Consider the following 13889-nt stretch of genomic DNA (forward strand, 5'->3'; position numbering starts at 1 on the left):
ATGTCACATGTCAACAAACAAGCCCTTTACTTCTATCAATGTGTATGATATGAACCATACACACTGATTCTTTCAGTATTCTTCTGCTCAGGAAGAGTAACACAATTTCTAGGAGAAAAATAATTCTGGAGATCATGGAATTCTTATACTCCCTCATAAAATGATAAATGGCTTAATTTCAAGCTACAGAAAGTTATTTTACTCACTTGACTTTTATTTGATCTTACAGAAGGTCATAGAATCACAGAATGGTTTGGGTTGGAAAGGACCTTAAGATCATGTAGTTCCAATCCCCCTGCCATTAGCAGGGATGCTTCACACTAGACTGTGTCTCCCAAGGCTCTGTCCAGCCTGGCCTTGAACACTGCCAGGGATGAAGCATTCACAGCTACTTTGGGCAACCCATTTTAGTGCCTCACCACCCTTACAATAAAGAACTTCTTCCTTATATCTAACCTAAACTTCCCCTGTTTAAGTCTGAATCCATTACCCCTTGTCCTATTTCTGTAGTCCCTGATGAAAAGTCCTTCACTGGCATCCTTGTAGGCCCCCTTCAGATATTGGAAGGCTGCTATGAGGTCTCCACACAAGATCAAGAATATTAGAAAGAATACCATTAGAAATATAAACAGATGTAGCACAGAGGTATTAACTATGGCTTACTTGTGTTTTTCAAAACACAAATTTTGGTTAATATCAGTTTCTCAACCTTACAGCATTTTGAAACAAATGGCATCTTCCCCACAGGTTTACGTCTGTGCCATTTGTGAATGTGGTCTGCGTGATAGTGGTAGGATCTATGCGACCCCAGCACTGGTACTTTTTGATATCTGAAATGGATGCTATTGATTTGCTTGGGGTTCCAAAGCCTCTAATTTTTCAGAAAAGATTTTTGACATTATAGTCGAGTTGCTTTAGGCAGCAGACCTTGACTCAAAAAACATGTTAATCACTACCTCCAAAATATTCTGTCAAACAGTAAGTAGAAACCACAAAGGTCACATTATTTACAGGGAGCACCAAAATAGTTAACGGCATGACCAGAAGTCTTGTGATATACCTATGGCAGGAGTTACAGAACACAAATCTCAACTCCAACTTCAGTTCTTTGTCAACTGGCCCAAAGACCCTCTCACACTCATCTTTGTCTCTGCATACCTATTTACACTACATGGAAACAATGCAATAGTGGTTTTATTATCCATGTTTAGCACTTAGTAGCTAAGTTCTAGTTAACATGTTATCACCTTGCTCTGGCATTTCCTTCAGCACTCCCCTTCTTATCAGCTCCTCTCTGCTTTGTCTTGTCGAAATCTTCCTTTCCAACACTAAAGAAAAAGCACAGTTAAGAATAGATTTATTCTCATACTGCCAATGCCTGTGAAATAGGTACAAAAAGATTTTTATTGTATAGTAACCTTGAGAAATCTCATTTCCTGTGATTCTGTAGAAGTAGTCTGGGTTTTCATGAATGCCCTTTGAAAGTATTGCTCCACACTTTCAGGCACAGAAGGTGAGGATTTATATGATCCAGTATCTTCAGCTGAGCAAGACTCTGTGAGGCTTCTTTTCCAGTCAATGGAAAAAGGTACTTCCCAGAATGAAACTGAACTCACCCTAGTGTAGGAATTTAACACGTAAAAGCATCTCTTTCCCATGGACTGGATTGACTAGCTTAGCTGGAGATACCTCCTTCTGCTTTGTAGATGTTTTGAGTTGGGAGAAAGACAAATCCTGCTCAGAGGAAGCAACTCATGGAGTAGCCTTTGTGCAGCAAACTGTTTTAAAGGGAAAAAAAAACCAAACCAACCAAACCTTAAAGAGAGGCTAGAAAGTTGTGCTCTAAAAGGAAATAACATCCAGGCTGGTTGGCTTTCATGGAAAAAAATACAGCATCCTGGTTTTAGTTTAAGAAAAAACTCAACATACATCAGAAAATTAAAAAAAAAAAAAAGAAAAAAAAGTGTGTCATGAAGCATTTTAATTATTATGTTTATTTCCCATGGAAAAAAATACTAAATAGTTTTATACGGAAAAGTGTTTACAGATGGCAAAACATAATAGGCGCCCACTGCACCCCACCCCTAAACCAACATCAATTTGCTCAGTGATCTGGGAAGCTACCATAATGATCCATGAAACAATGGTGCATGGACCATAAAATGTGAGCATCACTTGTAAAATCCTGTCTTTGCTGTTAGGAAAAGTTAATCTTCTCACCCTGATCCTGTTTACACACAGACATCAAAACCCGAGTGATGTTTGGAGCTCAAACTGAGGGCATGCAGCAGAGCTTCAGCCAGCTATACTTTACCCTACTAATTCTATGGGATAGGGTTATTTATGTCATCAGATAATTCAAACAGCCTCTAGGGCCAGTCTAACTGTTGCATGCAGATTAAATACTGCAACAACTACTGTCGATCTCACTTGCACCAGCCCAGTTGGAAGGAACACCCATACAGTGAAGTGGTGGCTCCTGTGAAGGCACAGAGAGAGGCAGTTTGGCTCTTTTGAGAAAGTTACCCTCCATGCACAGCAAAACGTCTTTCCCTGCAGCAACTCAAAACCAGGCTGGCTGACCTCAGATGTTTGATGACGGCACTGCTCATGGCTTTTTACTCCCCCTCTCCACCATGGAAGGGGACAGTTGATCAGAGGGTGAAGCAGATTCTGTGCATTGAATTTATGTCTCACACTGCAAAGTGAGAGGATTCAGCAACTGCATCAATAGGATGCATTTCCCTGCCAAAATAGCACCAGCTCCAGGCAGCAGAACTGGGGGCAGTAACCATCTTGACTGGCCCAGATCAAACTACCTGTGCCTGAGAGATCAAGAGCTCATGAATGCAAACAGTACTGGCTCAAGAACATGTAAGTTGGCATTAGGTCAGTGTTTGTATACTTGAGCACTTTGTGGGATCTGTCTGTTAAAGATCAAATCTTCACGCCCTTCAAATCACATCTGACAATATAAAGGAGCCCATGACTGTGGCTGCAGCCTCTCAGTAAAAGCCAGGCACCTTGGGGAGAGTGTGGTAGCCTAAACACAGATCAGGGTAGACTGGGTCCCAATTTTAAATGATGCAGGAGCTCTTCCAGTTTTTCTCCATTGTTTTTTAAGGTATGTGCTTTGTAACTGTGTGTCACACATTGCCATGGCAAACAAAACACAGGAGCATGCCCTGTTCTTGCAAAGGGTTTTTAATACAGGTGAACATTCAGTCCAACAAAGACTGCTTTAAAAGAGATGAGGGGCCATGAAATCAGAGGACTATGTGGGCAGGCACAGATGGAGGGTCTTAATCTTTCTGGAAAGGTGTACTTTCCAGCAGAGTGAAATCTCCTTTGCCACAGACCCCAGCGATGAACTCTTTATGCATATACTTTATATCCCTTTTGTTGTTTGGAATACAAGTATTCTCTTATTTCAGCTTTACAAATATTATTGACTTCCTACTATTCTTCCTCTCCTCTTCCATTCCACATCTCTCTTCCTGGGGACAGTGAACTGAGATGGTCTCTCATATATTTATTTGTAGGACTTACTCCAATACAACTTGAAAACGATGATGACCTTTACATGAAGTTCAAGAACACGGAATCAGACCCCACGTCAGTGTCTCTCTAGTTTTCAGGATGATATATTTTTTCAGTTCTACAATACTGAATGAATTATCATGGAAAATGTCAACTGGCATTAAAAGACATTAACTGCTTACATTTTTACTGGAAGAACCTTAAAGCATTTTATCAACATTGCATAGGTTTTGTAATATCCCTTAGACATAACTATTGCCATTTCACAGATTAGAAATTTATGACCAGATAAGAAGCTTAAGACCCAATCTTTCATCATCCAAAATGCTAGCCATGAGTAGAGTTTTATTTAAACTGATTAAGCTCAGTTAATTCAGCTTGAAAAGATAAGTTATTTAGAATACTATTTGGCCCATGGAAAGAACATTAGAAATCATGCTAGTATCACTATGAGTGCCTTCATAATTTTATTTCCTACAAAGAAAAAGGAAGAATTTTAATTTAAATCAAAGTGTCCACAAATATGTCTCCTTCAATAGAATAATGAGTAGCCTGTCTACTTATGAACCTACACTGCGTGCTATTTAGCCAGGGTGGACTCATCATTATAATTTATTGCTTATTACAGACTTTAGACTATACAAGATGTTTAAACAGACAAGTATGTTGACTATCACAGCCCAATTGCACTGAGCTCCAGAAGACTCAAAAAATCCCATGTAAAAATCCTTCCCCTACTGCAGTCAAAAGCAAAGCTTGACCTGACTTCAGGTGTAACTGTCAGAAATAAGGTGCATTTGTAACACTGTATGCAGCCCTCATTTACTTGAGTAAATCTTACTCACCCAAGGGATCCCACAAACATTTGCATTTTTAGCCCAATATAAATAACAGTTACACTAATCATAAGAACAAGTCACCTCAAAAAGCCATTTTCATCCCTCTCTCCCTACCCACATAAACCGTAGGCAGTCTTAAAACTTATTCCCTGACTCAAAGAATGTTGTGAGATTCTGGATATTCTCCAGCCTTTAGTTTTGCTCTTCCAAAAGAAGCTTGAGAAATTGGATTTTTAATTTTTCTCTGACCTAGGAAGAGCTAAAATTGCCTTCTGCTCCCTGTCTGTATATACTCTTGCTGTAGAGCTTTGAAGTGGCATCCACTTCGTGCCAAGACACAAACTGCTGCTTTCTTTTCCTTCACAGGAAAACATTGCAGAGGGGATAAACCCTTGAGATGATGCCATTTACTGTTTGTTTTTACTTAATTTTGAAAGCCCTCTAGGCATAAAGTATACAGCCATGCCCAGAGAACAGATTTTCTGAGATACAGCATGGAAAATATGTTGCTAAAGGAAAAAATTCCAACCATCATTCCCACATTGGGAACAGATACTTTCACATTTAGTCCCCCATATTTTTTTGATGTCTGTGGCATTTGCTGTTTCTGAACATCTTTCAGTTGCTACCATAAGGGACTCACATGAGATCTTGTGAAAGCACTGCATGGTACATGCCCTGGCAAGGCTGGAGCAGGAAGCTATTTCAAAAAGCCTACTGAAAACTCAGAGAAAGCAGTAAGAGTTTTTTCCAATAGCCTGCATTCTGTGTTAGAAGAAACTCTTTCTTCAGATGCACACAGATTTATCAAGTTGTAGCCCTGTTAAGAGAATAGGCAATAAATATGCTGATCATTGTACTGTCTCCCATGGTCTCAGGCCTGGAAATGGGCTTCCTGCATGTAAGATGCACGCACGCACACATACACACAGACCTCCCATTCTGTAATGCAAACAAATCTCTGATCGAGCAGTCTGAGGAGGAGGATTTTCTGTAGTATTTTTATTTTCTATGGGTTTTTTCCCATTTCTTTCTCAAGTTAGATAAGCAAGTTTCTTCTTCTGTGTTAAGTATCACTCAACAAGGGTCAACTTGAGAAGTAAATGCACACTCTCTGTCTGTTGGGTCCTGAGTCTGTTTCTTCAAGAAATATAGGGATAACTATTGTTTTTAATTCCCCTCCCCAAAACTACTATCTGAGGCAGGATGAATGCAACCAAAACTACTTTTAATTTCAAATTCCAGCCTCACATGAAGCACATATACAAACATAAGTAATTCTATACCTTACATACGTAAAGCTTAGAAGCAGATAAGTATCTCATTACAGCTCTAGGCCTTCCTGACAGTAAAATAGTCCTCAAGCATTTAAAGATATACTTTCACTGCAAGCTAACCTGATTTGTGCTGAAAAGTTACAGCTCATTCATGGTGCAGCTGAGGCCAGCACCCTGTCTGTTTCTGGGATTTCTGGGGACACAACCCTTACCTTACTGCTGTAGAACAGTACAATTTATACCTAGTATTCTCTATAAGGAAATATGTGGGGAATTAATCTGCATTTCTAGCCAAGACAGAGGAGAAACTGGAGGGCACTGGAAGTCAACACAAACTACTCTGGATCACTCCTATGAGCACTAGCAGTACTAACACTGGGTAACCAGCTTGAATGAAAGTTATGTAAAGGCCATAGCAGGCTGATGGCAGAGGCTGGAAAGTACAACCAGGCTTGGGAGAAAACATGTGTCTTGTATGTAGATAGGAGAGTAAATATCAGTAATGCTTAAGCAAGACTATAAACTATATGTGCCTTAAAGAGGTACTCTAAATCCTTACTCTGTCAGTCAATACTTCCATACATTCTTCTTTGTTAACGTAAAAGCTCTGGGAACTGGTCTTGTGCCACTTTCGTATTTCCAACTGCCTGAATTTGCAGGTCACAACTTAGAGAATCAGAAGGGGCAAAACTCTCACATGAAATTAAAACTCTTATGATATGATAATAATTTGGGAACCTTTCATTTATTTTAAAACTCATCCTGTCCAGATTTACTTTCTTTTCATCTCCCCAGCTTAGAAAGCCAGTCTTGCTGTTTCTCAGGTTAAAGTCAAGATTTGCAGGTATTACAAAAATCCTAGTTTCAATTTAAGAAAAGAAGCACTGAAAATTGCGATGGTCAATGGTTGACAAAACGCATGTAAACTGGGACATACGAATACAAGCTGATATGCTGAATGCACAAGATGATACCAAAGTTTTGAAAATCTGAAATGAATTCCCCACATTGCTATATTTCTATAATACCACCTAAATAAATAAGATTTTACAGTGTAGCAGGATAGATAAGCAGAACATTATTAAAAACAGAGGAGATATACTCCTTTAGAAAAAGAAAAAAAATTAATCTACTGAATAATGGGAAAATATCAGAAGTTCCCAAATCTCCTATAAAATATCTTAAGTTCTGTTCACCAAGACATGCACTAAATTTTGCATATTTAGTCTTCACACACCATTTAGACACTGAAATACTGTAGTTTCTATAAGAATGGCTTTGTGTTTTATTAGCTATTTTGTATTATGTTATTAAATATAATTGCAGTCCTTAATGTATAAAAGCTCGCTATGTACTACACTGATGGCTATCTAGTAGGATGCTAGCTAAACAATGAAGTAAATAAATTAAAGCTTTTTCAGGATAATTTAAGTCTATATAGATGATAGTTTTAGATACACAAGATACATGAAGCGTTTAGGGAATCAATTACATTAGTTGCTTTTTTGACACAAAGGACTATTAAATATAAAGTCTTGCGACTGGACTTAGAGCAGAGATTTCAGTTAGTCATCTAAGTGTTACATTCTCCTACATTGAACTTTTGCCATCAGCTTTAGCATTTACAGAGATATTTCATTGTGCAGATAATTAACTTCCACTTTTCAATACATAATTATAAATAATCATATGTTCAATTGACCAAAAGAGCTCCCACTTATATGATCTATGGACTATACTTATCTTTCAGCATTGACTCTGTTCTTCTGCTAATTTGCAGTGGAAATTCTCCTCACTCACATGTATTTCTGTTTGCACACTGTCGCTCCCCATTTTCAAGAAAACACTGATCACAGAAATAAAGCTTTGACTTTGAAAAACAGACAAGGAGGTCTATATTACTCTTTTAGTTCCCAGACTTGAAATGCACTGCTGCAAAACCACAGCTAAAATGAAAAAAAAAACCAGGTTGTCTAAATTTTAAGAAGTCATCCAAAAGAGTGGGTCTGTTTTTCCTCTCTGCTTTAGCATGCTTTATTTATAGTAATCACATTTGATAGTAATTACCAAGTGGTAACCTTCACAGGATAGTTAAAACTACTACTTGTTCAGTTTTGCTGGATTTGTTTTTAGCTGATCAGGTTTGTGATCTGTTCATCTGTTCACTGGTGCCAGTCCAGAGGCAGTGGAAGCAGATAGATACAGCTGAGAGAACTGGGAAGACAAATTACCACTTGAAAACTAGTTTTGAGGTAGGTAAGATGGATGCTGCTTCCCAGTAATGACCTCTGTCTTAAGAGTAATAAATACACTGGGAGCACACAGGGCAAAATCAGACTCAAAATGTAAAACATTACACATACTCTGCTGTAATGTGATTAGCACCTTAGCGCTGATGGTCTAGGCATATAAATGCAGCAAGGTTCAGGGAGAGAAGTAACAACCTTCACTACTAACTAGTGTGGCTGTACAGCATCTGAAAAAGATAATTTGTGACTCAAAGTTTGTTTATTTGTATCTACAGCATAGTTTTAAAGCTGAATTTTAATTACAGTTCTGAGATTAGTTTGTTTTCTGTCCATTACAGCTACTGCTGGGCACTTCCATTTTTCAGGTGCTCACCTTGAAATAAATTGTCCTGAGTAAGTCCATCTGAAGTCAGTGCAATGGGAACCATGGGTTCTCCACACCCCTGAAAGGACTTGAGGGACCACACCATCATAAACAAGACAATCAAATTAAGTACACACAAGTAGCTAAAGAGGCACTTTTGGAAATCTTGTCCTTATTTTCTTCATTTTGTAAAAGAAATACAAACACATGACTTGCTTTGGTATTACAAGAACTGATGCGGCATGCTTGTAAAACTAGATTGAGTCCCTCTAAAGCCAGTACAATGGAAGAAATACTGTACTTAACATGAATTTACCAGACATTCACTTGTAAAAAAACTCTGCCAAATGACACATGCATTATTATTTAATAGCATAACAATTTAACATAATGCTAATATGTTGTGACAGTTTGAGGAATCTCTCACACAGCATATGAATGGTGATTATTCTGAAGAATTCAGTGCATATAAAATCACATACCTGTCCAACAGCAGCTGCAGAACATCCAGGAGTCATTAACTAGAAATAACTTTGCTCTAGCAATATGATAAAAGTACTGAGGAAGCTGAAGGAAACCGAAAGCAATGAAGGAAATGTCAGACTGAGGGAATGTCTTTGATTGCAGCAGCGGAAGAAGTTGTGGGGGTTTTCTTGCAGGGTATGCAGGAAAATTTAAAAAAAAAACAAGAAAAAAAGAGAGAGACAGGAGGATTTGAAGATCCCAGAAAGGCTGTCCAAGACTTCAGCTGGTATCTGGAGTGATGAAGACACCAGAGAAGACATTTTCTTTTTGCTTTTTTTGTGTAAAGAAAATATGGTTTAGAAGTTAACTTGTAAAACCAGAATGTTCCTTGTAGTAATTGCCAGAGGCTGGTACACTGTTAAAATGTCAAGCAGTGTACTCCTAAGAGTTCAGGAGACACTGATGATGAGACCTTAGGAGACTAGTATTGATTTTATTGCCTAGAGCCATGGAAGACAGTGGACAGAGGGCTTGCACTGTGGTAATGAATCTGAAGAGCTCATAGATGCTCACTGGACTCTGAGTTGACTCAAGTTTACAAAAGCACAGCACCAAGTGTCTGAATCCCAAAACAGAAATTTGGGATTTTTTGGAGAAAGCTCGGACAGAGCTGTGACACACAAAGACACACACACATATATGCAGGGTAGTGTTCAGTTTCCTAAACTTGGGTGTCTACAGCCACTTGAGATGCCCCATAGTTTTGGAAATGTCTGTACAGAAATGGCAAGTATGATACAGAGCCTTCTGGGGAGCAGCCCAGAGCATCTCAGGTGGCACCAGGCAACTGTGTTTAGCTAACTGAATCCCAGCCCTCACATATTCCTCTTTTTCAGAAGGAATATAATTCAATCGCAGTATTTTATTTCAGACCATTCTTCAAGCCTTGCCAATGGGGGACTGAAGGGGCAGAACAGCTTGTATGAAGGCAGTGGTGACAAAGCTGATCCTCATTCTTCTGCTGGGCACAGCTGTGTCTGCTTCTCTACCTCCAAGACAGACCAAACTTCTGTCCCCATGAAGGCAAGGTCTGTTTCATAATGTAAGACACTGACTATTAGGAGGACATAGGGGCATTTCCAACATATCTGAGAACATGTAATATACAGCCTAGTGTTTCTTGATTAAAAAACAGAGTACTATCAACATTGAAAGAATATCACATATAATGTAGAGCAAACAAATAAACTTCATATTTTTGGTGATAAGTTCAGAAAAGAAGCTGAACAAAATGACGTTTTTAACTTGCTAAGGATCAAACTTTTTCTATGTCAAATACTGTGCCTAAACAATCCCTGCCATCTAAAAAGCATCAAGAGCTTTTCAAATATTAATCTGTAAAGCCATCACAATGTTTCCTATTCTTTTCCACCAGAAGGCCACAGACATACCTGCTGACGTTTCTCTGAATTTGTCACTAGTCTTCTTCTTCCGCCATTTCCAAGGTTTAAAGATTTTGCCAATGGTGGAGAGTTTGCCCTTCCTCTTGAAAGGGGGAGTTTGGGATCCTGGGGCTGGTCCATCCGAGTTAGCGACTGAAGCCTTATCCAAACCATCAACTGTATAAACAAAAAAAGTAAAGGTAACTGGAGGATGGAAAACAAAATGGTACCTGACAGCTAAACTCCTCCACTATCAGACTGCAGCAGGCTGTGTTTGGATCCATGTGATTTCTGTTCCAGTTGGCAGCCAAGGGCCATTCAATTGCAGCATGTGGTCAGAACCCAGCCTGCACCCTACCTAGCCCTGGGCTCTGATGCTGCTCAGCACCTCAACTGCAGCAAGCCAGAATTTGCTTCTAATAATGTACATCTGGCAGGTCTGCATAGCACTGTGGTTTTCCACTGCTACTGGAGAATTTCTTTGAACATATATTTGGGTGACTTTTTCCCTGCCTTTGGCAAAGCTGAATAGCTGTCACCGTATAGAAAACAAAACCCTTGCAATGTAAAAAAGAAATGATTCCTTTTGAATGAAACAAATCCTTTCTTGAATGAGCTCTAAAGATAATTGTTCTGGAAGTGCAATGAAAGTAGGTCTCTTTGATATCAGTGGTAATCAGTCATTCACAGCACAGCCTGCCATGAGTCAGGTTTCTTATTAACAAAACATATTTAACAATAAGCTTTTGAGCTATAGCCAAAATTTAACAGAGGATTACTTTTCTGCAAAAACATACTGGGTGATATGAAAGACAATATTTATCATCAATGGCTGTAACAACTGAGTTTTGTGAACCAAATTAAGACCCATTCCACAACATGCTGTAGCATACAGTTAAAGTAAGTTTCGTAGACGTTTCCCTGAGAAGTCTACTATTATTTATTTCTACTTTAGAACTGAGGTTTCTTAGAGCCTTCCATTCATGGACCTGCAAACACTTCAAATGTTCTTAATTTTATTCACGTGAGCAGCTTCACTGCAGTAACTGCTGTTACTTACGTACATAAAATTAATCACACTTAAATGTTTGCGGCATACGGACTCTGTAATTGCTTTCATTCATCTAAACATTCTAATTATAACCAATTCGGAACAGAGTTGATGCCACTCTGAACAGTAATAACGATAATCATAGATCATTAAATCAAAAAGTGCTGTTCAAAGAAGGAAATATCACTGTCCCCATTTTACAGATGGAAGATATGAGGCACAGAACTGTTAAGTGCTTAATTTTATGTTTGCCAAATGGCTTCCTGAATCCTGGTCCTGTGTCCTAGTTGCTAAAAAGATACATATTCAGACACATAACATCATTGTACAATCTTGTTATTCTGTTTCTCAGACAAATGGCATTTAATGAGTCCTATATTTGTCCTAGACTTTAGATTGATACAGGATGCTACGAAAAAAATATCTTTCCTGTGAGAAAGCTGATGTAATGCAAACTGAGTCCAAACTTTACTTCCAATGTTTTGAAATAAAGTACTGGGAAAAAAGATCTATTGTATACCTTCATTCAAGTCTGTGGAGTTAAAACCAGAGATAAATTTGTATGAAAATGATAGCATTTAAATCAATAAATCTCAGTTATACCATAAAATGTAAATTCTGCACTGTCAGAGAGAAGGACCAGAGATATGGAATGCTTCTCCATGACAAATTACTGTTATTCAGATGGATTGGAATTTAAAGCATTTATTTGAGTGATTGCCTTGGGTATTTTCTGATCTGTAATATGGAGATAAGATGAAAGAAAGTCATGCAAAAGGATTTGAAATGTAAAATCCAAGATTATGGCTAGGACTCAGGTATGTCTAACCCTTGAGAGAGTACTAAACCCCATCTTCCTCACTTGTGCACCCGAGAACAAGGCAATATTCAGGGAGGTATACTCCGAGACTCCCTTAAAACCAGCTGCCACCCTACACACCCTGAGAAGTCAGGTGAGGGGTGGGGATGAGAAGACCACCAAAGGCAGCAAGCAACTCTGCAGAAAGAGAGGGGTATGGGACAGCAGAAGGACCCTGGCAGGGGTGCCTTGCCTGGAATTAGGGATTGCTCTGTGGTTTAGGCTTACAGACACTGTTTATGGAGGGCAATTCCCTATGGAATACAGATGCCTCTGCTGAAAATAACGAATCTAAGGAAGTACATTTACTTGAAGGGTAGTTACAAAGGAAGAGAACTAAACTTCTCTTGGCAATTCCAACTTACATAAGAAGGGACAAGGACCACAACTTGTGGCTGGGAAATGTCCACTGAGTTGTAAGGAAAATGCTTCCAGGAGATGGGTGGTGCAGCACTGGAGCAGGTCTTGAGAGGTTTTGGAGGCTCAGTCAGGCAAGCCAGGGCTGACCTCACCTAATGTTGGTAATAGCCCTACTCTGAGTGAGGGACTGGACCAAGTGACCCCCAAGGTCTCAATCAAGATTTCCATGGTCCTAAGGGATGTGGAAAGACACAATTGCTCTGTGAAATCAGCGTTAGTAAATCCAAAGAATCAGAAGTGAAGTGATGAAGAAAGGACACAAGGATCTGCTGGCTGAAAAGTTTTGTCCTGGGACAGGAGCCAAGCATTATCTCACTGGCAGAGGCAGTCCATCAGCTCATTAGAGCAAAACGCTACCCGCCCCTTGGAGGCAGCAGGACAAAACCCATATTCTTGTCTCCAAACAGCTTAGAAAGGCTGGGTTACTGATGTGAAGAGCCTGCACCCTGGTGACAGACAGCATGGTCTTTATGACCACTAGAACATAGATCTTTTCAAATGCACTGGGGTCATGGAGTCCAGCTTATTGCAGGCAACCACTTCCACAAAAGCCTCATCTATATTTTTTCCTCCTGTGCCTACCAGCAGGAATGGAGGAGGATTATAGCTCCAACAGCTCCCCACAAAGAAACATGGAGTTGCATCAGTCCCTGCTCTGCCCTCTGCTGAAAATACTTAACTCTGAAATAATGATATTCATCCTAGCTAAAGAAATCTGCCTGCTTCGAATGAGCTAACATATGAAAAAGGATCCATTTAGTGATGAACAATTCTGTTCAGGAAGACTGCCACTTCTGAAAACAGAATTCAAGAATAACTCCTTCCGACAGTAAAAGAGGAGGAATTGATTTATCAAATGAGTTCAATAAGTCATCATAATTGAAAATTTACTAATCCACTGACCTTATACAAGTTCCTTCATTTGAAAAAAGGACTCAAATATTGATCTGGAAAGGAGCAATAAGCACAGCCAAACATCGCAGATTGACTTTAGAAATAATCTAAGACAGAGTAACATTTCTAGGAAAAAAAGGCTTATTTATATTCAAAAGCAATCATAAAATAACACATTTTACCAATTACTAAACTGCCTAGAAAAAAAAAAACAAAAAACAAAACCCCCAAACCAAACCAAATACAAGTTCAGCAACGACATTCCCGAGCATTTATGGAAAGATCTTTTCCAAAGCTATTACTCCTCCTCTCTGAAACACTCAGCAGCAAATCGATTATTTGCTTTATATGTCAAGTATTACCTAAAAATAAAGCAGTGTATTTTTCACCTCGGAGAGCTTGTGTACCTTCTATTAATCATTATAAACATTATACGTACTCACTGAAATTAAAAGAAGTATCTTAGATTTCCAGGATTAGAGGAGCTTG

General features: G+C 39.0%; 1 protein-coding gene across 6 annotated transcripts in view; it reads right to left on the bottom strand.

Moving 5' to 3' along the window:
• Window positions 1-13889, bottom strand: part of PHACTR2 (phosphatase and actin regulator 2) — a 137926-nt gene that overhangs the window by 41570 nt on the left and 82467 nt on the right. For 5 of the 6 annotated variants that reach the window (XM_062640809.1, XM_062640803.1, XM_062640808.1 and 2 more), the window contains exons 2-3: window positions 10186-10353; window positions 1248-1328 (exon numbers count right to left, since the gene is read on the bottom strand). In XM_062640809.1, the coding sequence (XP_062496793.1) occupies window positions 1248-1328; window positions 10186-10353 (249 nt within the window). The remainder of the gene's footprint in view (window positions 1-1247; window positions 1329-10185; window positions 10354-13889) is intronic. The other variant, XM_062640804.1, reaches the window with a different exon arrangement.

This window comes from Pezoporus occidentalis, unplaced genomic scaffold (genome assembly GCF_034315485.1).
Source record: "Pezoporus occidentalis ecotype Australia unplaced genomic scaffold, CSIRO_AGI_Poc_V1 ctg67, whole genome shotgun sequence".
In the NCBI taxonomy this organism is placed as follows: Eukaryota; Metazoa; Chordata; class Aves; order Psittaciformes; family Psittacidae; genus Pezoporus; species Pezoporus occidentalis.